This window comes from Salarias fasciatus, chromosome 17 (assembly GCF_902148845.1).
Source record: "Salarias fasciatus chromosome 17, fSalaFa1.1, whole genome shotgun sequence".
In the NCBI taxonomy this organism is placed as follows: Eukaryota; Metazoa; Chordata; class Actinopteri; order Blenniiformes; family Blenniidae; genus Salarias; species Salarias fasciatus.
In genome coordinates, this window is record NC_043761.1 from 14,721,125 (window position 1) to 14,746,070 (window position 24,946).

The 24,946-nt window shown below is 48.0% G+C and overlaps 3 protein-coding genes across 3 annotated transcripts; 2 read left to right on the forward strand and 1 right to left on the reverse strand.

Annotated features, from left to right (window-relative positions):
• Positions 1-2,009: 2,009 nt before the first annotated feature.
• Positions 2,010-3,402, reverse strand: LOC115404667 (angiopoietin-related protein 5-like). The gene is made up of 5 exons (XM_030114071.1): positions 3,390-3,402; positions 3,199-3,290; positions 2,702-2,819; positions 2,405-2,584; positions 2,010-2,290 (listed from the first exon to the last, which is right to left on the reverse strand). Exons 1-5 carry the CDS (start codon positions 3,400-3,402, stop codon positions 2,010-2,012), a joined length of 684 nt encoding a protein of 227 aa, XP_029969931.1.
• A 2,678-nt stretch (positions 3,403-6,080) lies between these two features.
• Positions 6,081-13,588, forward strand: rtel1 (regulator of telomere elongation helicase 1). The gene is made up of 30 exons (XM_030112989.1): positions 6,081-6,350; positions 6,663-6,861; positions 6,971-7,064; positions 7,148-7,229; positions 7,343-7,403; positions 7,619-7,694; positions 7,835-7,919; positions 8,061-8,126; positions 8,227-8,383; positions 8,467-8,505; positions 8,586-8,661; positions 8,729-8,826; positions 8,911-8,966; positions 9,080-9,151; positions 9,234-9,315; positions 9,406-9,538; positions 9,662-9,775; positions 9,916-9,956; positions 10,061-10,146; positions 10,255-10,332; positions 10,424-10,501; positions 10,672-10,818; positions 10,906-11,021; positions 11,161-11,284; positions 11,365-11,545; positions 11,628-11,785; positions 11,861-12,413; positions 12,493-12,681; positions 12,757-12,864; positions 13,374-13,588. The coding sequence occupies exons 1-30, from the start codon at positions 6,249-6,251 to the stop codon at positions 13,445-13,447; spliced, it is 3,525 nt and encodes a 1,174-aa protein (XP_029968849.1). The 5' UTR covers positions 6,081-6,248; the 3' UTR covers positions 13,448-13,588.
• Positions 13,589-14,081: 493 nt separating this feature from the next.
• On the forward strand, positions 14,082-24,693 carry slc13a4 (solute carrier family 13 member 4). Its single transcript, XM_030112998.1, has 16 exons — positions 14,082-14,254; positions 18,155-18,283; positions 19,954-20,090; positions 20,183-20,358; positions 20,452-20,515; positions 20,930-20,969; positions 21,044-21,130; positions 21,216-21,400; positions 22,173-22,292; positions 22,510-22,611; positions 22,769-22,870; positions 23,031-23,149; positions 23,550-23,671; positions 23,761-23,922; positions 23,998-24,135; positions 24,260-24,693. The coding sequence occupies exons 1-16, from the start codon at positions 14,132-14,134 to the stop codon at positions 24,395-24,397; spliced, it is 1,944 nt and encodes a 647-aa protein (XP_029968858.1). The 5' UTR covers positions 14,082-14,131; the 3' UTR covers positions 24,398-24,693.
• Positions 24,694-24,946: the final 253 nt, after the last annotated feature.

The following is a 24,946-nucleotide window of genomic DNA, read 5'->3' on the forward strand; positions in this document are numbered from 1 at the left end:
GAAGGACGGTTATTTGGTCCGTTTATGTGCTCACATACCTTATGTAACCTGATGATGTCCCGTCCCAGTATGGTAAAGGGATTGGAACATCGTGGTCAACAGGTTGGTTTTCAGTGGAGATGATACCGAGCAATCTCAGGTGAAGGTATCTAAGTTCTGTTGAGCGGCATAGAGTCACATTCAATCAAGGGAGCTAACCGGATATTTGTTTTTCCATCATATCCAGTTGTATATGATGTTCACAGGTCTCCTTCCTGCAGTTTCTACTTTTCCTGAGCAGGTTTCAGTGTGTGTGGTGCAGGCTTCTCTTTGATTTTAGACTGATTACAGAACTCTGTCTTAACCACAGAACTGTTACTGTGTTCATCAGTCACTACATGCACGTTAAGTGCTCTGTTTTCCTGACCTCCTGAGTCAGTCTCCACCAAACAGATCTTAGTGCTGGATTGTGGGCTGTTACTTTGACCGAATACCTCTGTGCACAGGGAGGTGACAGAAGCAGAGATCCTGATTTGCTCTTACACCTTTGGCTTTGCTCTTCACCTCCTGATGTGGCACCCTTGGTCACAGGAGTCGGACCTAGACGAAGTGCCGATACGTGCTTGGGACTCCTGCACTCAACACATTCAACTGAAATTTTATAATCTTTTGCAAAATGCGGAACTGAACCATAAAACCTGTAGCAAATGCAATGTTCTTGGAGAAAGGCTTGGTGTTCCTTGGTAGAGTTGCCCTATGACTCTGGGTTGATGCAACAGGACTCATGATGTGAATTTATGTGTTTAAAATCATTTTATGAATTCTTTGAGGAACTGTTTTTAAACATCATGAATTGCTCTCTTCAGACGGGTGTCTTCCCCGCTGCCTTTAAAACGGCGGTGGTGAAGTCTCTTCTCAAGAGGTGCGGTCTCGATCCCAACATTCTCCAGAACTACAGACCTGAATCCAACTAACTGTTTTTAAGTAAAGTTTTAGAAAGACTGGTTTTTAACCAAGTCATTGACTTTTTAACCAGAAATAACATGTTAGAAAAACATCAGTCTGGTTTGAGGGTGAACCGCAGCACCGAGACGGCCATTTCTAAGGTGTTAAATGACATCAGGTGGAATTTAGATCATGAAAAGCTCACAGTGTCGGTTCTACTGGACGTGAGTGCTGCCTTCGGCATAGACCATCACATTTTAATAAACAGACTGAGTCCCCTGGTGGGCCTCTCTGGTACTGTTCTGAACTGCGTCAGATCTTATCTCACAGATCGATGTTTTCATGTAAGTATGGATACATGTTGCTCAGGAACCCATGAAATTAGGTGTGGGGTTCCCACAAGGCTTTGGTATTTTAAAATTTTCAGTTGTTAGCTTGTGACAGCCAAGCATTCATAGCAACGTCGCTTTTTTAACCTTCGATTTCGGCTTTCCTTAATATTGTGAAGTAGAAATCACCAAGCGCTGGACTGTTCACCCGCTAATAGGGAACGTGAGCTGGATTTAGACCGTCGTGAGACAGGTTAGTTTTACCCCACTGATGATGTGTTGTTGCAATAGTAATGTCTCCCAAATGTGTGTGACCAGAGCGGGAGTGTGTGTGTGCATTTGTGTATGTGTGTATAAGTGTGTGTGCAATTTTATCGAAGGCGTAGCTGTTTTTATTTTATTATATTGTGGAGGTCGCGAAAAGACGAGACGGACGAGAGAGGAGAGTGGAGTGTCGTTTATTGTCCACACACAGCGATCATTCCAGGAAGCCCCACTGACGGCTCAGCTCCGCCTTTTTAACCCCCACCGTCAGCGCACCACAAATACCCACGCCACCAAACCCCGCCCCTTCTAATGTAAGGAATCCCCCTCCCAGCAGACACCACAGTATATTAATTTTGTTTTAATCATTTTAAAATTGTATTTTTTTTTTTTTTTTTTTTTTCTGAAAAGTGCACTACATAAAGATTGATTATTTTTCACTTTGTTGAATGAAATAAACACACTTTCTGCACATGGAATAAAAGGCTCTGCTCACTCAGATTTGATCATCATCCTGGTGGCTTCGATCCAGTAAACGCCCTCCCAGGTGATCCAGTGGAGTCTCGATATGTCGGCCATATTGTGATAACCGTTCAGATTAGCGGAGCCACAGTCACTGAACCACCAGCCGCCGCCAGAGAAACCGGAGCAACTCTTAATAGCGTTGCCGAGGTAGTCGAAGCAGCCCTTGCAGTCAAGATTGGGCCGATCTGACGTGCTGAAGGCAAAGCCATTCTGGCTTGTGTCAGAGTTGGTACCCCGGATGGCATCACCTGTAGACAGGAAGGTACAAAACATTTCAGGAAGTTTAGATCTAATGTAGCTTTCATGATTGCTTTGAATGAGATCAACTTGTTCTGATGTTAAAGTGAAAGAGTAACTATTACCTGCAGTTCCTGAGTATCTCCCAACATGCAGTTCATAACCCGACTCTGGAATCCCCAGACTGAAGTCCTGATACTGGGCATAAGCAGTTTTCTTTCCATTGTTCCACAGGTCCACCCTCAAGGTCGTCCTCTTGGACTGAGTCAACCAGTGAATCTTCTTCAAACCAAGCCAGTGGTCCCCTGATTTACCCAGAAAGCACAAAGGGTTGACGGTGCCTTTCGGGAACAATGCCTCAACAAGTTACAAGTTAGTTTTTCATTGTCTCACATGCAGGCATTACTGCTGCCTTTACTTACATGTCAGGTGACCAAAACCAGATTCATATGAAGCCCAGTTCCTTCGAAAGGAAACTTTATCTCCGGTGCGTTTCTGAATCACCGTCCAGCCGCCATCTGGACGCATCTCACAGTACACCTGAGCAGAAGGTCCAGAGAGAGAAACCAAGAGTGTTTCGCTGTTTAAGCTGAAACTACAATTCTGTTATTATACAAATATAAACACTTGGAGCCTCAATGAACCAACAGACTTATATGTCCTGAAATAATTTCGTGCAAAATTTGAATATTTTTTAGTATTTGTTAAATCAGTTATATACACAAAAAAGTCTCAACAAGGTGAAATGACTAGAAATGGCTGAAATAGTTATGACAGAGTGCTAACAGCACAAATGTGTAAAAGACTGAGGTTGAAAACAAAGAAATTGTGATGAAATCTTTCTAAAATCAGCGAAATGGAGTAAAACTGTTGAAATAACTAAAAACCTGTCTGATCTTGCTGAAATGTGGTTTGATACCTTGAAGGGGATTCTGCTTGCAGCAGGATGGATCATATAAACTCCGCTGCGTGACTCTGGCAGGAGCCTCTTAATCTCACTGCAGTCCGATCCTGATGTTTCACATTGAAAGACAGGGAGAAAGAAAAGAATTATGCCAAATATTTCTGGTGTTTGCACTTTACAAGAGACATTAAGGACACATGCCTTACCTTGAATTGACATATCATCCTGTCTTTTCTAGCAAGAGACAACAAACACCAAGCAACAGCTTCAGAGTGAAGTTTGATTGTGTGTGAAGACAGCAGAAGAAAGCAGTTTTTAGAGTTTACCTGCGGTTGTGCTGTGACGCTGGAAAGAAGGACCAAGATCAGTCCACAAAGTCCAATCAGCATCTTCATTCTGACCTGAGGAGCAGCGACAGGTTGGTCTGAACACTGATGTCTTCCAAACATGAACTGATCCCTCAGGAACAGTGTGTCCGTCCTGCTTTGGCCTCAGAATATATAGCAGAGCTGGAACCAGGATGCTCCTCTGTGTTATTCACTGAATGTTGCTCATCTGGTTGCATCTTTCTGCACCGACAGCATTCCAATATGGACAAATGATTAATGGAGAGGAATGACCAGAGCAAACTATGAAAGGCTGAAGTCATAAATCTTGTTCAGGTCAAATATCTCCTGCAGACTAAAAGAGTCCAGTCAGTGAAATTAAAAATTCCCAACGAGTTGATTGTTAAGAATACAGACCTGTTGTGTTACACATATCACTCCTCTTCCTCATTAATAAGTGAGTGTTTTAATAAAAACCTGATAACGACACATGTCTTGTTTGCTGGTTTTAGGATCCATCAACACAGACAGACTCTGTACCGGACAAACCTGTTTTAGCAAATATTCAGAGGAAAGCTTTCTGTCACTGGTTCTTAGTGTTTTAAGTAAAATCCACTTCAATTCTTCAAAATTTGAGTCCAGTTTCATTTCCATTTGTAAATTACAGAAAATCTGATGAGTTGTTCTGTTTTTGGAGAAAAACTTTGCTGATTTGACAACTTGGTTCACAAACGACCACAAAGAATGAAGACTTTTCACTTTTCTCAAAGCACACCAACAGGAACCATGGACTTTCATCTACCCATAATACAGTTTTATGTAAATATCACCTTCATCTGCTATTTGAATAAATTGTAGATTGTGGCTGACAAGTTTTTAATTTGTATCACGAAATATAAATTTTCCATTTTACATTAATTGATCAGTCATGCTGCAAATTTAAAAAAAAAAAAAAAAGTCACAGTTTTTCATGTTTGCTCACCTGCAACACTGATATTTCACATTTCTCTCCTCCCCTAACCCACAGTTCCAGATTATATTAGAATCTCACCAGATCAATTTAATCCAGATGTTTGAGTTCGGAGGATCCCAGCAGTGAAGGTCGGAGATCTGGGCGGATTTTCAGGCCCTGGATAAACAACAGAGGTTTGAATCAGGAGATGTTGAAGAAATGTCTGGCTTGTGTCTTTATGCCTGCAGAGAAGGGAAAATACAACCAACCTGAACCAAGCACATCCAAAGAACTAGCTGGAGAACACATTTATATCCAGTCAGGTGTTATCACTGCAGATATGAGATGATGGAAACACGTCCGCCATGTTGATCAGCTCGGGGTTAAAGCAGCCAACAACTGGTACAAGCTGCGTTGTCTGGAACAGAATGTGAGAGCTGCAGGCAGATGAGCTGACAACACAGTTATCGTCATGTGTCGGAATCGTTCCAGGAAAACATCAGACTGACACGAACCCAGAGTATCTTCAGTGTGTAATGTGTTCGCATGTTTTGCATTCCACAGTGGGAAATTAGGCTGTGTACGTTTAATCATCGGATTTAGATGTGTTCAAACAATATGGCAGTGAGTTGTTATCAGCAGGGCTGAGTGATAAAGTGTGTCTTTCATTGTAGGTCAGTCAATCCACATGAAACTAGTGACATTCTAATGTATTTATTTAATCACTGGAGTGTTATAACACTGAAAGAGCATCCTGATTCCCTGAATGGCTCCAAAGGCTTCACAACATGATCTATAACTCGTAAAAGTAAATGGTTTATGATTCCATAATTTTTGAAAGATAGATGCAGCGCTTCATTAAGCTCATTTACTCAATCCCATCTCATCTTCTTTAAATATCTGTAGCAGTCTGCACCAAACCTGCACTCCTTACTTGGAAACAAAGGCTCTTCTTCTCTTGATTTTATGAATCTGGACCGTGTTTGTGACAGCATTTCAAGTGAAAACACATAGATTTCATATATTTGTTTCAGAAACATCACACATTTACACAACAACATTTTCACAGAAACCTCCGAACTACTTAGAATATAATTTTTCAGGTTTTGTAATGAAAGCACACGCAAGCGCAGAGAATTATGTGCTATGCCCATCAACAATGGGGAGAACACAGACATATAAACAGTGTCAGGACATTTTTTTTTTTTTAACAGCAGCGCACACAAACACAACTGAGCCCTGAGCTGAGACCTCCTAATGCTGCTATGAAAGACATTTTCCTCATTGCTTTGAAAGCAGCCTCAGAACCATGCTGTCAGGGTGAGTTTGTAAAAACATGCATAATGCAGCACAAACTGTCATTAAAATTGGCTTCATGTTGATGTTGAGGTCATTTTTGCTTCTAATTGTTTATTTTTTATTTATTATAGACATTTTCAACACTTATGTTCTACGCAACAACAAATAAAAACGGTGTAGTTTAAAATTAGAGGTCATATGGTATTATTGTACCCACTACCCTTGCGATCGACACTCAATTTTCCATGCGTCTTTGAAGGCAGCAGAATGACGCATCCGTCTGCGCGTGCGCAGTACACTGGAACCGGAACTGGCGCGAAGGAGCCGGTGGGGAGTGATGTTTACTTTTTATTCTGCTCGGTTTCAGGGTTTAATGTTGACTCTAAACTACGCCAGCGTCCGGAATCCTCTGAAAGAGGAAGAAAGGAGGATTCAGTGAAAAACTTGGAGGCTTTTCTTGAGGTCGTTTTGAACCGAGTTGAGTCAGGATGCCTTCACTGACCCTGAGAGGAGTCACGGTGGACTTTCCTTTTCCCCCCTATGACTGTCAGAAAGACTACATGGACAAAGTCATCGAGTGTCTTCAGACGGTGAGACCACAGTGACCTCTCCAGGATCGTCACTTTTCACACATGAGTGTGGAGAAGATTCTTTAAATACTGCAGCACCTCTGTGTTATGTACCAATAAATTATTTAACTTTTTTGAGAGTTTAAGTTGTGATATAGATTTAATGATGGATAATTGTTGGATTATCTGCTATTTATGTGTCTCTCGTGCTTCTTCAATCTTCATCCACATGACCACAGCACCACAGGTCATCATGTAGCAGAATTCAGGATTATGTCTCCCTGAAGATGAGGTGATGGTATGTCTGTCTCTCTGTCTGTATGTCTGTCTCAGAAGACGAATGGAGTCCTGGAGAGTCCCACAGGAACTGGTAAAACCCTCTGCCTGCTGTGTGCCACCCTGGCCTGGAGGCAGCACTTCAAGGACACCATCTCTGCCCGCAAGATCGCCGAGCGGCTGAACGGAGAGGAGATGTTCCCAAACACTCCCCTGTCTTCATGGGGGACGGCTGCTACGGACGGGGACAAACCAAGTAGATTTACGCCTCCTTTCATCCGCTTTGTCTCCCTGAAGAACAATCAACCGGTGACTGCAGTATCAGTGGAATGTTGTCTTATTCATCTGTCCTCACTGTCTTCCAGCTTACTACACAGACATTCCCAAGATCATATACGCCTCCAGGACACACTCGCAGCTCGCACAGGTCATCAGCGAGTTAAAGAACACTTCCTACAGGTGATGGTGTGGAGAAGGTGACTCGATCCACTCACACACTAACACACACAAACTCTGATGTCTGTGTGTGTTTGCTGATCCAGCCCAAAGGTGTGTGTGCTGGGGTCCAGAGAGCAGCTGTGTATCAATCCAGAGGTCATGCGTCAGGAGAGCAACCACGTAAAGGTGAGTTTCTCACTTTTTTTGTCTCTTCCGTAATGTTATTTCTCTCTCCGACACAGTAACTAAAAAAACACATTTACATTTACGTCTTTACCAGTAAGTCTGCTGTGTTTCAGGTCCATATGTGCAGAGGAAAGGTTTCCACTCGCTCGTGTTTCTACTACAATAATGTTGAAGGTAATATTCTCTGTATGCAGATGTGTATGGCATAAGGGTTTACCAACATGGGCAGAAAGGAGAAACTAGCAGTAAAAATGTTCCCATAATTACCTTTGAATTTAGGTTTTTAGTGTTTTTCTTTGTTGTGGTGCAGAGTTAACGTGATGAAAATATTCAGATTTTTGCAAAAAGTAGACAATTACTAGAGAAAATTGTACATTTTGCTGTTGCAGAGAAGAGCACAGACAGAGACTTGACCCATTCCATCCTAGATGTGGAAGATTTGGTTAAATATGGCAACAAGCAGAGGTAAGATTCGTTTGTGTGTGTATGTACGTATGTTTCGCTTTGCTCGCACACCTTCAGCACCCCGGTGTGGACAGAGAGCGTCTTCGCAGTGTGTCGCTCGCTGCTGTCAGATCTGTTTGACATCGAAGCTGCTCCTGCAGGGTCTGTCCGTACTACCTCTCCCGTTCCCTCAAACAACAAGCCGACATCATCTTCATGCCGTACAACTACCTGCTGGATCCCAAGGTGAGCCGGATGTCAAATTCATTGAAAACTTAAAAGTTTTGAGTGTTTATGGCATTTATAGCGTGTTGTTTCAGTCTTCTACAGATGTACTCAGTCGTTCTCATGTAGTTTTCGGATTCAGCTCCTCTCTTTGCTTCACAGAGCCGCCGGGCGCACAACATCGAGCTGAGCGGAGCGGTGGTCATCTTCGATGAAGCTCACAATGTGGTGAGAGAGCAGGAACTCTCTTGACCAAATGATTCATCTCAGCTAAACAGTGAAACCCCAACAGTTTTGTTTCTTTTCCTTCCTTTTCTGCCGTCCGCAGGAGAAAACCTGCGAGGAGTCCACCTCCTTCGACCTCTCCCCGTACGACGTGGCGTCCGCCATCACGGCCGTGGACCGGCTGCTGGCCGAGCAGGCCAAAGAGGCCAGCCACGGAGACGCCGTCTCTCCAGACTTCAACGTGGAGTCGCTCGGCTCTGGTCGGACATCCGTCCACTTCGGCTTCTCACACCCAGTAAACACACGTTTCCTTCAACGTAACGTTTCGTCCTTCTCCACTCAGGTTTAAAAATAGATATAACAACTGTTGCTAAAGTCAAACGTGAGTATTCCTTGATGATGAAAACATTGTGCTTCACTTCAGCTTCAGATTTGATTAAGGTGTTTGTGTCTGATCCACAGAGATCTTATTGGATCTGGAAGCTGCCATCGATTCCTATGAAGTCCCGAGCGAAAGAGGCATCACCAAACCTGGAATGTGAGTTTGATTCCGCCGCCGTGAGATTGTTGTTGTGCTGCCTCTCATCTCCGTCCGCCTCCGTCAGCTTCATCTACGAGCTGCTGGAGAGAGCCCACCTGACCTACAGCAGCAAGGCGGCGGTCAGCGAGGCCCTGGAGCAGATCATCGGACACCTGGCCGGACGTCAGTGCCGCTCCGTCTCCTCGGCACGTCCCTCAATTCCCCCCGTTTATCAATGCACCAACTGATCGCCACGTTTCTCTGCAGAGACCGGGATCTTTCACAACACGGGCGGGCTGCAGAAGCTGAACGAGATGATCCAGGTACAACCGCCGGAAGGGACGCCGTGTTTGTAATATAAAGAGAAAAAAAATCATTTTGGTCGTCAGTTTTCATTGAACTGCAGCAGCAATTCCTCTGTCTCCTGTTGGATTAGCTGGTTTTCTGTGGCGAGGCAGCAGAAAAGGACAAGCAGCTGCTGATGCAGACCAACACCGCTTATTTCAAGGTGCGTCTTCAAGAAAAAAACATTTCCACCTCTATCAAGAAAAAAAAAAAAAACACATCCTGTCATGATCTGTTTTCTTCAGGTTCACATCCATCAAGACAACAGCTCCAACAGGAGGAAGCAGAGCGCCGACGTCTGGGCGTCGTCCTCGTCCAAGAAACAAGGTGGATGATAGTTGAATCCCGTCACCGTGAGGTGAGCTGCTCCTTTGCTGGAGTCTGACCTGCTGACCCGAGTCCCTCTGCGCCCTGCAGGCAACGTCCTGAGCTACTGGTGCTTCTCTCCCGGCTTCAGCATGCAGGATCTGGTCAATCAGGGAGTCCGGAGCATCATCCTGACCAGCGGGACGCTCTCCCCTCTGACCTCCTTCACCTCCGAGATGAGGATGTGAGTTCAGCGTTTTTTCATTCTGATTTAAAAGTGTATTTTTATTCTTTTTGTCTCGGGTGTTTTGCCTGAGCGGAACAGCTTCGTCTTTTCGTTATTACCTCTGTTAAACTGCGCTTTCAGACAGTTTCCGGTGTCTCTGGAGAACCGGCACGTGATCGAGCGGGACCAGATCTTTGTCAGTGTCATTGAGCGGGGCCCGGACGGCGTGCCGCTGAGCTCGGCTTTCGATCGGAGGTGAGCGTCGCGCTCGCTAACATTTTTAAATGAAGGCTTCCAAAGTTCTTCTCTTTGTATTTTCGTCTTGAGTGAAAATCCTTTGGTACCAGGTCGATGTATTCGTGGAAAGAAGCCGATATTCTTTATTTCTGTTGCAGGTTTGATCCTAAAAATATGGCGTCTTTAGGCAACACTGTGGGTGAGTTCACACCAGAATACTGAATATTAACAGTTATGTCTTTAGTTAAAACTCAGTACCGTGAAATACTCGATCCGTCTCGTGATCATTTCTTTGTTCCTCAGCGAACCTGAGCCGCGTGGTTCCTCACGGTCTCCTCGTCTTCTTCCCCTCCTTCCCTGTAATGGAGAAAACGCTGGACTTCTGGAGAGTGCGTACATTAAACCACACACAGTGTTCACAATGTAATAAAAAAAAATCGACATCATATAAAAGAACCAGAATCATTATAAAAGTGTGTTTTTTTTCCTCTCGCCAGACTAACGGACAGGCGAATCGCATCGAGAACGTGAAACCCATGTTTGTAGAACCTAAAGGGAAGGGAACCTTCACCGAGGTGTGGAGGAGAACCCTTCTACGTGTTTTTTTCTTTCTTTAATGACTTACTTCTATGTATTTCATGAATCATTTGTTTCTCCCGCCTTCAGGTGATCGACGGTTACTACAGCAAAGTGAACGACCCGACGTCTAAAGGAGGAAGCTTCTTCGCCGTGTGTCGAGGGAAGGTGAGGAAACGATGGGGATGAAACCAGAGGCTCGGTGTGAGGATAATCTCCTCCAGAGGGCGCCAGAGAGCTTCAGGAGAAGAAACTGATCCAATCTGTGTGTGTGTGTGTGTGTGTGTGTGTGTGTGTGTGTGTGTGTGTGTGTGTGTGTGTGTGTGTGTGTGTGTCAGGCCAGCGAGGGTCTGGACTTTGCAGACACGTTCGGCCGCGGGGTCGTCGTCACCGGCCTGCCTTTCCCCCCGAAGCTGGACCCTCGAGTCGTCCTGAAGATGCAGTTCCTGGATGAGATGAGCAGAAAGAGAGTCCCCGGGGTGAAGGTCAGGGGTCGGACCGGAGTCCTCGCTCAGGATACGTCAGTGTGCGTCTCTGGCTCAGAATGTGTGTGTGTGTGTGTGTGTGTTCAGTATCTGTCGGGACAGGAGTGGTACAGGCAGCAGGCGTTCCGGGCCGTCAACCAGGCCATCGGGAGGGTGATCCGCCACAAAGAGGACTTCGGGGCGATCTTCCTGTGCGACCAGAGGTCAGAGGTCGCTCACGTCTCGCACCGAAGACGTTCACTGTTGTGCTGAGAAACTGCAGGATGCTGGAAATGTGGTGAAACGTCTGATCTTTATAGAACGTGTTGTGGAAGAAGAGGACTAAGGTGTTTGTTGTCGCAGGTTTAAATCCGCCGACGTCCGGGCCCACCTCCCGTCCTGGGTCCGGCCGCACGTCCGCCCCTACGACAGCTTCGGGAACATAGTGCGGGACGCCTCGCAGTTCTTCAGGGTCGCACAAAAACTGGTAAAAACAAAAAAAAAACCCACAATGCCGTTTGATCACAGAGGAAGAAGAGCCTCTTCCTTTTGGTTTTCTCGTCTCAGAGGCCGGTGGTGATGAAGCAGGCGGCGCCGCCGCCGGCGAGCCGCCCGGCGCCGGGCTCACCGGACTCACCAGACTCCCGGTCATCCGGCTATGCCTCCGGCTCCTCCGGGCTGACCTCGCACACCCAGAAGGCCAAGGCGCTGGACACACACCTGCCCAGCCTGAAGAGGAGGAGGACCGGTGTGTGTGTGTGAGCGGGAAAGTCAGACTTCACGAGGAGCCGAGCCGAGAAATGAGAAGCTTCCTTCCGTTTCTCCACCAGACGATCCGGGCGGCGCCGCCGGCATGGCCCGCATCTGCGTGGAGTACGAGACGGAGGTGCAGGAGAGCCAGAGGAGGCCCGCCAGCCTGCTGGCCGCCCTGGAGCGAGGCGACCGCCACGGCGGAGACCCCGGCGATGGCGGCCACGGCGAGGAGAAGGTTCGTCGTCTCGGTTCTCATCCCCGCTTCACTCGGCGCCCGCGGCTCACCTCCGCTCGCTTGCCCCGCCCGCAGGCCGGCCGCTGGTCCACGCTGTCGCTGCAGCACGAGAAGAGGATGGACGACGAGGCGCGGGGAGGCCGGCGGAAGATCCGGCTGCTGCAGGAGCAGCGGCCCGGCGAGGACGACGACGACGACAAGGCCGGCCGCGCCAAGAGGTTCCTGGCCGACATGAAGAAGTCGCTGAGCCAGGTGAGCTTCGAGCGCCTGGTCCAGGCCCTGCAGGCCTACAAGAAGACGGACGACCTGGAGCGGCTGCTCGCCGAGACCGCCGTCCTCGCCGAGGACGCCAACACCCACGGCCTGCTGCGCGGGTTCTACCAGTTCGTCCGTCCGCATCACAAGAAGGCGTTCGACGAGCGCTGCGCCCGGCTGACGGGGCGGGGCTGCGGGTTCAAGCCCGACCACTCGCTGTCCAGAGACGAGAGGAAGGCCGCGATGCTGCAGGGCGCCGCCCCGGCTCCGCTCGGGCCTCCCGCCGTCGGCGTCGCGCCGTCGGCCTCCTGCAGCCAGCTGAACGGAGGAGGGGAGCACCTGAGCCAGCAGGGCCTCCGACAGCCGCAGACCAGTACTGCTTTTCTTGTTTAATCCTAAAAACGTAGGTTTCCTGTGAGTCTTTCCAGTGAATCGTGAACTGTGTCGCTCAGGCTCGGCCGCCAAGACGGAGCTCCACGCTGCGTTCCTCTCCGACGTGAAGCGAGCGCTGGGGGCGGAGCGCTCGGCCCGCCTCTTCCAGGCCGTCCACAGCTACAAGAAGTCGGACCACTACGAGAGCCTGGTGGCCACCGTGGTCGGCCTGCTCACCGAGCGGGACGAGGACTTCGGCCTCCTGACCCGTGAGTTCCCTCCCTCCTGCGCCCCCGAATGCCACCCAGCCTCCCGGCTGAGCCCTCCTCCTCTTCCCCCAAAAGGCTTCGGGATGTTCGTCCGCCCGCACCATAAGAAGCAGTACAGGGAGATGCTGGAGGCGCTGACGGGCGCAGACCCTCCTCCCGCCGAGAGCCCAGAGCAAACGCAAGGTGAGCTCAAAACACGGCCAGCGAGAGAAGAAGATGAAGGCGCCATCAACCATTAAAAATGATCTTTTATTCAGATTTAAAACGAATATATGCTTTTACATCATGTATTATTGGATCATCAAGGGTTTTTTTTTTTAAATGCTGCTTGAATAAAACTTCTTAAATCGTTGTAAAACTTGGTGAAATCCATCTAAAAATCCATTCTTATTCCATCTAATTTGATATAAATACATTTAACTATTAATAATAGATCAGCATCACTTAATTATTAATGTAAGTAGCAGTAATGGTTCAAATTGTCATTAAAGTGCCAGCATTTGTCAAGAAGTATAAGAGATGATCAGAAATAGTTAAAACAATTAAATTAAATACCAGTAAAAATGAAAGATTTTCAGTAATTGTGAAAAAGTTCGTTGGATTTTTACATTTTGACGTCTCAACAATGAGACAGGTTCCATATCTTGTGCAGCACACACACTCATTCCCGTGTTTGTGTGTTTCTACTCCAGCCGCCGTTCTGTCGCCTCCTCTGAAGACGCAAAGCAAGATCTCCAGTTTTTTCTCCAGCAGCCAGCGGAGGTAGAAGTGGAGCCTCCAGCAGACCGAGCATCATGAAATAGACGTCCAGACGCCGCCTGCTTCGTTTTAATCCAAAGCATCGAGACAGGAATATGTAAAGTTCTTATGAAATGTTTTTTTTTATTATATTTTTTGAAATAAATGTGTGAACTCCTCTTGATGTGTTTGTTTCTGTTTCTGGAGTCAATCTGATGAAGAGTTTGAATTATTAGATAGGAAAAACACTGAGAGAGATTTAACTCTTTTTAATACAAGATGTTTTCTTTGTGCAGAAACGTCACGCACACACGCACGCACACACGCGGACTTCCCTGATCTCCAGTGATTGGCTCCGCCCCTTCTGAGCGGGGTGGGGGGGCTGAAGTCCAGCCTCAGCCCCTTTAAATGAGCCCGGAGACTCACCTGAGCTCCCCGAGAGCTCCAGACCGCCGGCGGCAGCAGAGGAGGTCCTCCTGGCTCCGTGCTCGGCTCGCGCACCACCACACGGCAGAGAGCGCAGTCTGTGCGTAAAAGCGCACGGCCGACGGAGAACTTTTACGCGCTCCCAGGAGGACCGCTTCTCCTCCTCCTCCTCCTCCTTCTCCACGGTCGGCTGCGGCTCTGAGGCGTCCCCGTCGCCCCCCTCCCCTCCTCCGTCTTTTTTCTGCTTGAATTGTGCCCGATCCGACCCACGCGCCCCGGGTCACCCATGAGGCTGGAGGCCGCAGCCAGGATGGATCTGTTCAGGAAGCTGTGGAAGGCGAGGAAGCTGATCCTTGTGGTGTTCATCCCGCTGTCCCTGCTCCCGCTGCCCCTCATCCACCCCACCAGCGTGAGTAAAATGAAAAGTTTTGTTTTTTTGGTAAACATTTTAAAGAAATAAGATGAATTGTGCGGAAAAAGCGCATTGCAAACAGGATTATTTATGACAGCGTCAATACTCTGACAGTTTTAATCAATGTACCAGCAAAAAAAGAAGAAAAAAAAAACTGTAATGAGGACAAAGTGTTAATTTCAACAAGTAAGATGAAAATCTAACAAAGTATCCGGTTGATCTGCTGTCAGACAAAGGGAATCAATCAGAAAACACTTCGAGGCCTGTTCAGGGGCTCAGGGCAGCGCTGATCACCAGCTGGGCTGTTTGTGAGGAGAAGAGATGTCTCCACATACTGATGAGATGCAGATCAGCTGAGAAGAAGGGAAGAAAAAGTCTTATTTTGACTCTTTCTGGGAGTTTCTGTTCAGAAAATAGGTGATCAAAGAGTGATTTTATTCTGTTTCTTTTCTCAAGATTACATAAATCTGCTCTGGTTCAAACATCCATTTAATACACGTCTCTAGATTTAAAGCAGATCCCCATATCATGTGCCTGAAACTGTTAATTCCAGTAATGAAACAGAGAAAAATGCGTATTCTTGGCTAAAATGGCTCAGAATGGCACAGATTGACCTTTAACCTTTTGTTTTGCAACTCATTAGCTTTTTAAAAACATTCGGTCGACCATCATTAACTAAACGTTGTCATATATTCTTTTCCATTTGTTGATATTTTCAGTATTTAAAAAAAAAAAAAAAAAAAAAAAACAGTTCAAACTTTCAGAGTTAAAGCTGGATAAACTGCTGAGCAGGTCGATTTTCATCCTCTCCGTCAGCCAATCAGGAGGCTCGCTGTTATGTCAGCGGTGCTGGATGTCTGGCGAGAGTCGGCGCCGCAGGACGAGGCCAAGAAAGAACAAAAAAAGAAGGAAAAAAAACTCACTACAAAGGAAAAAAGAAACAATCCAAGCAATTAAGTTATATAATCAACCTTGCCACCACGCTGGATTTTCGGCCCCACGTGGCTTCCTTACGACACCAGGGACCCCAGACTGTGTCAGGAATGTGACAGGGGTTCAGAGTGTGTGTGTGTGTGTGTGTGTGTGTGTGTGAAGTGGTACTGCGTCCAGCTGCATGGGAGCAGAACATCTGTAGGAGGCAGTCAGGCCGGGTCAAAGAGAGCTGCTGGCAGAAACAATCCAACGCATTTCACATTTTTTTTTAATGAATTCTGCTCCAGGAAGACAAAACGCAGGCGTCTGTTCCGGCGTTACAGCGACGGCCGTTCGATTGAATCAAGGAGATCGATTCCGCGGATCCAGGTTTCTCAGGAGTCCTCGTCCCTCGTTACTTCTCTCTTGTTAATCAGAACAATCAATGAGTTTCTGTTGCGTGTTCAGGCCTGAAAAACCTTAAGATGACCGATCGGAACACGTTTTCCAAAGTTTCAGACCATTTAAACTTTCCCTATGTGTGTTAATACCTAAACCACCTGTTCCTTCTTTAACTGTTAGAAAAATCTTGATCAGTGTTGTCCGTTCTGATCCATACTAACATTCAGAAGGATAATTAAGAATAAACTCGCATAAAAATCAGTTTTGTTCAGAGACGGACCCTCCTCTGCTAAACGTCTCAGGCTCTGTCGGCCTGTGCTTGTTGTACTTTTTACTCTTTTCATGTTTTCTCATCTTGATTTCCGGTAAAATTCAGATTTCTTGCGCTACAAATACCAGAAGAGTTGGAGAATAAACACCCTGTACATCAGTGACAGGTCTGCTTGTGGTCTAGATTTAACATGCATTACATTTTAATTCAGTATATCATGTGTTCTGATCCTTTAAGTATTTAGTTTTTAAAACCTGATCACATAGACGGGTCAAAAACATGGATTTCAATTCGGATTTTGGGCAAATCGACCAAAAAAAAAAAAAAAAAGATTAAAAGCTCTCGAACCGTTATTGATACTAGAATATTTCAAAATCCTTAAATCTATTATTTGAACAGGATTCTCCGAAACCATTTCTTTCATTGAACATCTTTAAATTTTCAGTGAAATTTGACCGGAACCTGTTTTCTTTCGTGCGTTGCCATTGCTTCAGAATTTTTATGCATGCAGTATTAAAGCTGCATGATATGTGAAAATACTGAGTATTGATTAACGCGATATCTTTATTTTAGCATCTGTTCTTCCAAATAACAGTGCTCTTTCTCTTGCCCCGATGCACATCAACATTTCAGAAAATCAGCTGCTGTTGTTATTTTTGGTCATTATTTCTTGATTTTTATGCTTCTGAGTAAAATAAAGTAGGTTTGTCAAATCAATGAAACTGATCATGAAAACTGTGCAAATTACACATTTGATTCGTCTTTAAAAAAAATCTGTAATTTTGAGTTTACAGTGCCCGAGTCACTGCAGTTCATTCAAGTCTTTAGCTGTGTGTGTGATAATACGGCGATATTGATTAGTTTAATGCCTTTTTTAATGTGTTATCTGAAGGAAATGTCATTTATCTGTTTCTGTGAAAGGATGGCTTGGAAAGGAATGTTCTCTTAAAAAAAAAAAAAAAGTAGTTTTCAAACTTCTCTAAGCGGCCGTCTCCTTCGTGTCGTCCTTTTTTCACTGAAACAGACCAAAATGTAGCGTGAATCGGCTCTCAGAAGATGATCGGATCGTTTGTGATTGCATCAGCAGGTTGTGAGGCTCCTTATCAGGGAGTATCGCTGACACGTCTCGGGATAAAGTCTGAGTGGTTAAAAAGCCGCAAAACAAGCGCAAACAGAGACCAAAGAAGAAGACCAATCAATGCTGGAGGACTGCTGACCTGTTTTTTTTTCTTTTCTTTTGTCTTTTCTTGTCTCTCCTCGTGCGATTGAGCCGCTGAACAGTCGAAGCTCTGAAGCCAATCAGACCGAGTGTCCTCCGATAACTGCTCGCTTTTATCCATCGAACAGCCGACCTGACCTTTATTTATGTTATTGTTCCTAAAGTAACACCTTTGTCACAGTTCCTCGTGCAGTGATGCATCATGGGAACAAGTATCCATCTTGTCGGCGGTGGGTTGGGGGTCCGCGGGGGGGGGGGGGGGCTTTGATAGTGAACCCAAACACCTCGTCCCGTTCTCAGCCTGATCCAGCAGCTGCGCCGCTAATGCCTGGAAACACTCGTCTCCCCCGGCCAAGTTAAACCCGGCAGGGCGGCGTCCAAAACAACAAAAAACAAAACCCAAAAAAAAAAAAAAAAAAAAAAAGCCCGGCGCAGACGTCAGAGCCGCAACATGTGCTCTGACTTCCACCGCCGGCGGCCGGCCTCCGCCGCCTGATAAAATGTGACGGTCCGCGTACGCTCAGACTCGGCGGGCTGGAATCCAAAGCCGCTGACCGCCGAGCGGGTCCGGACACGCGTCCTCCCGCCGGCCCGCCGGGACCCGGCTCCCCCTCTGTGTTTATTATTGTAAGATTAAGGAACCATGTTCTTCTTACGTAAAAGTGCCGCGGGCTCTGGCGGGAACTTCTCACTCGCGTGGTCACAGTTTCTTATTCTGACTCAAATCGTCTTGATTAAACCGAAATTTTTCTCCACGCCGGTTTTCATAAGGTCTTAACAGACGTCACGAGATTCCTCTTTAGTTTTTTTTGCGGTTGTCACTAAGCCCGCTGGTGTTGCCACAGTGGTACGCGGCGAATATTATGCAACGGCGGCCAGATTAGTGCAGCGTCAGGGTGTGAGTGTGTGAGCGTGAGGTGTTAGGAGGGAGAGAGAGTGTGTGCGAGCCGCGCTTCACCAACAATAACAAAACGCCACAGGATCAACTCCGCGACTGAAACCTCAGACCGAGTGTCGTTAGCAGGATCCTGGCGCCGCCGTCAACGAAAACGGTGAAAATGTTCATGTGTGTTGTTGTTTTTCCGTGTCGCAGGAGGCATGCTGCGCCTACGTGCTGATGGTGACGGCGGTCTACTGGGTGTCCGAGGCCGTTCCCCTGGGAGCCGCCGCGCTGGTCCCGGCCTTCCTCTACCCGCTGTTCGGAGTCCTCAAGTCCAGCGAGGTCAGTCCGTCGTCTGAAAAAAGACACAAATAACTACAGGCTAGATGAGAAATCACCTGTTCAGTCCATTTAATCTGTCACAACACCGCTGTATGTAGATGAACAATGGTGGGCAGGGGACGATTGTTTCTTTGAAATGTTGTCAATGTTGTCCACAAGTCCTCAAACATCTGAAAGTCCGATTTGCTCGGACAGCTTTTCTTGAAAGGTCCGTCCTGAAAACGGCTTTAGCAATGAATCAGAAACCAAATCCGTTTCTTCTCCGTCAGCCATCGTCGCTACAGATGCAGTTTGCTAGCTCCGGCCGGTCCGCTGTCTGACTGTCCAATCAGAGGGTCTGAATCCGCTGATGTCACCGTAGGCCTGCTAGAAGGCCCCGAGTCACCAACTCGCCATCTGATTGGCTGAAGCAGCAGCCTGGTCCACGCTTACTTTACACTACAGGGCCAGCAGAACGGACTCTGAAGGCCTCCAGGCAGATTTCTTTGACCCTAGCAACAGATGACGGCTGAAATCTGATTGGTTAATTGCTTTAATTTGAAATAAAACGATAAGATAATAATAAGAAGAGGAAAACCATGGAAGGAAGCGGACCGACCTCACGGAACTATTTAAAAATGAAAGAATTGGGCAGCGTGCCGGTTCTGTCGCTCTAAAAGCGGAACAGTAAGAGCGAGCCTTTATATTTAGGGCAGCCAGTAAAGACGGCGGGGATTAGGAGGAATGCACAGGTCGCTGTGGGCTGCTGGGATATCCGGTTTTGTGCGTGTTACAGTTCTGGCAGTAAGAGTCACCTGATCAGATTGCTCGCTGTGCCTGCGGACGTACAGTAAGTCCAGATCAGGAAGAAAAGGGCTTTCTGTGCTCTTGAACTGCACACAGTATGTTTCCAGCTTCACAGCATGTCTGGAATCAAACTCCGCCGTCATTTTTTTTTTTTTTTTTTTTAATACTAGTAACACAGTTTCCTCTGCAATGAGCCCCATTGTGCACCTGTCTCTCCAGCATTACATAAAAGGTGAGCTGAACGCCTCATGTGACCCAATCGCATTGACAAACAGTGACAAAGCTGCCCGTTAACACTTCCCGTAAGGCGATTGCAAAAGTTGTTCCATAAATATTGCCAGCAAGAGTTTTACGCAACATTTTCAGTCTATTACGGTTCGTTTGGTTTCTCCTCTCGGCTCCTTCCATCTCTGCTGCTGGTTTACAGTAAAAAAAATGTAACCTTGCTCTCCTGTTGTGACAGCGGCGGTACGAACAGTGGCCCACATCTTAATCACCCAGTTTCCTCAATAAATGAGGTTTTTGTTGTGATGGAGGGAAGTGGAAGGAGATTTGGGAGTTCGTGGCCTCGGCTGGAGCCGAGTTTGTTCCTGAAGCTTAAATAAAGGACGCGTTTGCAGCTACTTCAACAAGGAAACATGAGATTTTGCAGGAGAGAGTTGGAGAAAGTCGGCCTCCTGTGTGTTACTGTGAATAAAGAAGCATCAGGAACAAAGACGGGGCTTTAGAGAAGCTTGGAACAGGCTGAGGACATCATTTATGTCTTTGAAAAGGGTGACTCAGGATGAAGAGAAAGATCAATCACTTAAAAAGAAAGAGAGAGCCAACTTAGAATTCAAAATACACTGGATGTAATGGTCAAAGCTGACTCCACGTTCGTCTAGGTGGCGGCAGAGTACTGCAAAGACACCACCCTGCTGCTGATGGGGGTCATCTGCCTGGCCGCCTCCATCGAGAAGTGGAACCTGCACAAGCGCATCGCCCTCCGCATGGTGATGATCGCCGGCGCCAAGCCTGGAATGTGAGCGCCGCGCACGCGGGTGACGTTCAGCCGACGGGAAGCGGGGGTCCTCAAACGCCTCTCCCGTCCCCCTCTCTCTCTCTCTCCTCCAGGCTGGTGCTGGGCTTCATGTGCTGCACCGTCTTCCTCTCCATGTGGCTCAGCAACACGTCCACCACCGCCATGGTGATGCCCATCGCCGAGGCCGTCCTGCAGCAGCTCATCTGCACCGGCCTGGCCGACAGCCTGGACGACTCGGAGACGGGCGACTCGCCCGAGGAGGACAGCGGTGCGCCGCCCGGCTCCGCCTCTCGACCCGTAGATCACCGACGCCGACGGCGAGTTGGACTGATTGTTGTTTTCTTTCTTTTCTTTCCTGCAGCTGCTTCAGTCAAAGAAGAGAATTTGGAAAAGAACCAGTTGGAGCTGCTGTATCGCAACGACAAGTACGGGTTCCCGGTTGTTTCTGTTTGTTTCGCACCCTGAAGTGGAACAAAGTCTCAAGAACATCAAATGATGGATGAGACCAAAAAAGATTTGTCTGTTTTTTGCTGATCTTCAGCTGTTAGTGTTCCTTATCGACTCTAGTCTGTTTCCATGTCTATACACTGTATTGATTGGGTTTATGATGTAACCCTGAACTGGGTTATGAGTTTTCTTACTTTATGTTAGGAGTTTTTATGCTGTTTTAGCACAGCCTTCTTCACATTTTGCACTGTTTAAGAGCAAAATGAGCTTAGTTTGACACATTTTACATGGGAAAATATGTGAGCGGTTGCACATAAAATCAAAACACTTTCCACACATTAGAGGTTTCTCCTCGTTCATTTACCGTTTTGATCCTCTCGTTCTCTCTACAGTAACGAATGCACTAAGCAGGAGCTCTCCACTCTGAATGAGGTGAGTCACAGCAACGTTTTGTTCAACCGGGAATCGGAAGACGCAGACGGTAAATCTCTCGTTTCCTGCGTCAGGGCCGCGCCGGAGAGATCAACGGTTTTGGCCTGAAGCCGATCTCGAACCAGGAGTTCGTGAGACCCGCCAACGGACACCTGCCTCAGGTCAGTGACGCCGGCGGAGACGAGCGTGCGGCGGTCGAGATGGACGGAAACGAGAACAGTTGTTTCCCGGTGCCTCTCCTCTCAGGTCGCCATTGAAATCCCCAACGTGAAGCGGGTGAAGGCGAGGCGGGACTCCCAGTACCCCACCAAGAGGGACCACATGATCTGCAAGTGCCTGTCGCTCAGCATCACGTACGCCGCCACCATCGGGGGACTCATCACCATCACCGGCACGTCCACCAACCTCATCTTCGCCGAGCAGTTCAACACGTGGGTGCAAACGGCGCAGTCGGCGACGCCGAACCGGGCCCTCGAGCACATTTACAGCCTGATTGATTTCTTGGCCGCCGCGCCGGCCGGATTGAAAGGGTTTGCTAACGCAGTGTCTGGTTGAAGCACGCGGGTTCCGAGATCAAACTAATCAGCCTCCGCGGCCCTGACAGAGCCGATTTCCTCCAGCCGCGGCCTTAAGCCCGGCAGAATGGCCTCCTTCATGTCGCAGCTTGTTGGACAAAGGTCAGGTTTTGATTCTGTGTGTTTGCAGTTGTAATCCTGATGTGATGTTACCGGGAACAACCGCCGGCCCACGCAGCGAAGAGAGGAAAAACAAATCCTCTCGAGTCATACATTTGATTTAAAAGTGACCGATTTGTTGGTCCTGGTGGATAAAATGAAGTCTATTAGTATTTTAAAACTAAAACATCGAGGAGAGCGCTGAGGTGTTTGTCACAGCTTTGATCGCAGAGGCTGCGAAGTTCCCCGAGAGCGACGCGAGTCTTTTTAGGATGAACGAACCCGATACACCGGACCCGATGGCGACGACCCCAGCAATGTTGTTCTTTAGATCTTCATCTGTCCAAACATTTCTGACAGCGTCTTACGTCTCGGTGAACCCAGATCCGCGGCGCTCTAGAACTCCTGCTGTCGATGTATGGAAATATTTTAACTCCATCCAATCCAGTCTCCTTCAAAAGCCCTGCATGCAAAATGTCAAAAATGTCAAAACTCTCATGCTGTGTTTTTTTTTTCTTTGTCTTCCCAGTCGCTATCCAGATGCAAAAGTCATCAACTTCGGCACATGGTTCATCTTCAGCTTCCCCATCGCTCTGATCATGCTGGTGCTCACCTGGCTGTGGCTGCACTTCCTCTTCCTCGGCTGCAAGTGAGCGCACAAATCCGATTTTTTTTTTTTTTTTCCTGCCGATGGGCCTCCTCCTCCTCCTCCTCCTCCTCCTCCTCCTCTTCACGCCACAACCGCACGGCGCCGTCAGAGATAATCCTCCCTCGCCGTGCGTCGGTCGGCTGCGGCGCCGTTTGAGAAAAAGTGCGGCGCTGTCAAGCGCGCGGTCGATGACGCCCGTGTTTCTGTGTTTTCCCAGCTTCAGAGAAACATGCTCGCTGAGTAAGAAGCGCAAAACCAGGAGGGAGATGCTGTCAGAGAAGAGGATCCACGAGGAGTACTCCAAACTGGGGCCCATCAGGTGTGTGGCGGCTCGACTCCTCACCCCTGACGCGACGCCTCTGAGTCGTCCATGAGTTCATATCTGGCTCCGGCTGCCAGACGTGACGCCGCGCCGTCCCGGTCGCTGTCACCGGGGTAATTGTAGCTGATGTGCCTCTGCGGTGTGTGTGTCCCAGCTACCCAGAGGTGGTGACCGGTGTTTTCTTCATCCTGATGACTCTGCTGTGGTTCACCAGAGAGCCGGGCTTCGTGCCCGGCTGGACGTCCCTCTTTGAGAAGTACGTGCCAGATCAGCAGAGAGCGAGTTTTTTTAACGGCCAGCGTGTTGAGTCACGCACACACACACACACACACACACACACACACACACACACACACACGGGAAAACTCTCCACACGACTGAGTCTGCTTCTATTTATTCTGTTTCTTCCCTCTCAGGAAGGGCTACAGGACCGATGCCACGGTGTCGGTTCTGCTGGGCTTCCTGCTCTTCCTCATACCAGCCAGACGGCCCTTCTCCTCCTCCTCCTCTTCCTCCTCCACCTATAGGAACTCAGGTTCGGCCCATTTCACTCTTTACAACTTATGCTTCGCCTTGAATGAAAAGAGTTTACCTGGGGGTTTTTTTCTACCTTCTTCTCATTTTTACAATAGGTAATGAAAAAAATGTATAAAATCTGCATATAAAAGTATTTAATTGGAAATTTCAGTTTTCGTGAGAAAATGGGCCTATTTCTGGACCCTTATGTTTCAAAACCCAAGCATATAGATCATAACGGCTGTGTAGAAGAAAACCGCTCAGCTTCAGAAGCTGCTGCTTTATCTTGAATTCCAGTTTCTAACTCAAGACGAGATGTTCTAGTTTTGACCCTCGTCTGTAAACTGACATGTCAAAAGGTGCACGGATGTAGTTCAGGCGTTCACACTGTTCCCTTTAATGTCTGGTGGTTTGATTAGACGACAGTTCGGAGTCCGACCCGCTGGCTCCCATGATCACCTGGAAGGACTTCCAGAGGCTGATGCCGTGGGAGATCGTCATCCTGGTGGGAGGAGGCTACGCACTGGCAGCAGGCTGCAAGGTAAGAAGTACAGAATCACTCAAACGCTGGTAAACCAGTGCTCAGGAAGCTGAGGGAGCTGGTGTGTGTGTGTGTGTGCGTGCGTGCAGGTGTCCGGCCTGTCGGTGTGGATCGGCAGGCAGCTGGAGCCCATGAGCGGCCTCCCCCCCTGGGCGGTCACCCTGCTGGCCTGCCTGCTGGTGTCTGCAGTCACCGAGTTCGCGTCCAACCCGGCGACTCTCACCGTCTTCCTGCCCATCCTGTCGGCGCTGGTACGACTCCCCTCCCCCCGTCTTTTCTTTCTCCTCGGCGTCTCCCCCTCCTCACGCCTCTCGTTCTGTGTCCAGTCGGAGACGCTGCAGATCAACCCTCTCCACACTCTCATCCCGTCCACCATGTGCGTGTCGTTCGGGGTCATGCTCCCAGTGGGGAACCCCCCCAACGCCATCGTCTTCAGTTACGGCCACGTGCAGATCAGCGACATGGTACGATTTCCACACACACACACACACACACTCTGCACCTGCAGCTTCAGAGGGAACATCGCGTCTCTTACGTAATCAGAAATACAAAGACGCTGTAAGGACCCGTTTTCCTCCTGGCCACCAGGTGAAGGCCGGCTTCGGGGTGAACCTGATCGGCGTGGCGGTGGTCATGCTGGCCATCACCACCTGGGGGACTCCGCTCTTCAGCCTGACCGAGTTCCCGGCCTGGGCCGTGTCCAGGAACGTCACGGGCGGCTTATAACCACCGCCGCCGGCACGAAAACGTGACCGAATGTTTTGACGTGGACAGAGGTTTTCTGTGCGAGGAGACGAGGAGGACGTGGCACGTCGCGCGGAGGGCGGCGCGCCGATCCTGAACGGCTTTAAAGGAGGAGGATGGAAGGAGGGCGGCGTGCGTCGGCTTCATCGAACGGCTTCGTCAAAGTGGCCACTAGGGGGAACTCTAAACCAACACAAAGTCATATTTTTCTCTCTTTTTTTTTTACCTTTTCAATGCAGTTTGATGAGATTTTCTCGTCACGTTTTCATCAAATCATTCAAAAAAAAAAAAAAGAACTTTGTGGCTACTGAGAGGAAGATCCTTGATTTGTAGTAGAAAATACATTTTACTGACTGATTGTGCCTTCTTGTGAACATTTAGCTGATGTTTAGACGAACCAGCATCTTTGTATGTTTGCTCAGAGACACGCGGTCACATACGTTTCAGCACCGTCGACTTCGGATTCTAAATTTGTCCAGTGTGAACGAAATATCTCCCTGCAGAGAGGTTTCTCTGACGTACTGTACACAG

What these genes read in the sequence shown, in the direction of transcription:
- LOC115404667 (XM_030114071.1), bottom strand. An exon ending in CAAGCAGAATCCCCTTCAAG is followed by an intron (nt 2,820 to 3,198) that starts GTATCAAACCAC and finishes CCTTCTGCTCAG; the next exon opens with GTGTACTGTGAGATGCGTCC. An exon ending in TGGTTTTGGTCACCTGACAT is followed by an intron (nt 2,585 to 2,701) that starts GTAAGTAAAGGC and finishes TGGGTAAATCAG; the next exon opens with GGGACCACTGGCTTGGTTTG.
- rtel1 (XM_030112989.1), top strand. Translation starts at nt 6,249, where the DNA reads ATGCCTTCACTGACCCTGAGAGGAGTCACGGTGGACTTTCCTTTTCCC. An exon ending in AAATATGGCAACAAGCAGAG is followed by an intron (nt 7,695 to 7,834) that starts GTAAGATTCGTT and finishes CTGCTCCTGCAG; the next exon opens with GGTCTGTCCGTACTACCTCT. An exon ending in TCGCCGTGTGTCGAGGGAAG is followed by an intron (nt 10,502 to 10,671) that starts GTGAGGAAACGA and finishes TGTGTGTGTCAG; the next exon opens with GCCAGCGAGGGTCTGGACTT.
- slc13a4 (XM_030112998.1), top strand. Translation starts at nt 14,132, where the DNA reads ATGAGGCTGGAGGCCGCAGCCAGGATGGATCTGTTCAGGAAGCTGTGG. An exon ending in TTCCTCTTCCTCGGCTGCAA is followed by an intron (nt 22,293 to 22,509) that starts GTGAGCGCACAA and finishes GTGTTTTCCCAG; the next exon opens with CTTCAGAGAAACATGCTCGC. An exon ending in TGCCCATCCTGTCGGCGCTG is followed by an intron (nt 23,923 to 23,997) that starts GTACGACTCCCC and finishes TTCTGTGTCCAG; the next exon opens with TCGGAGACGCTGCAGATCAA.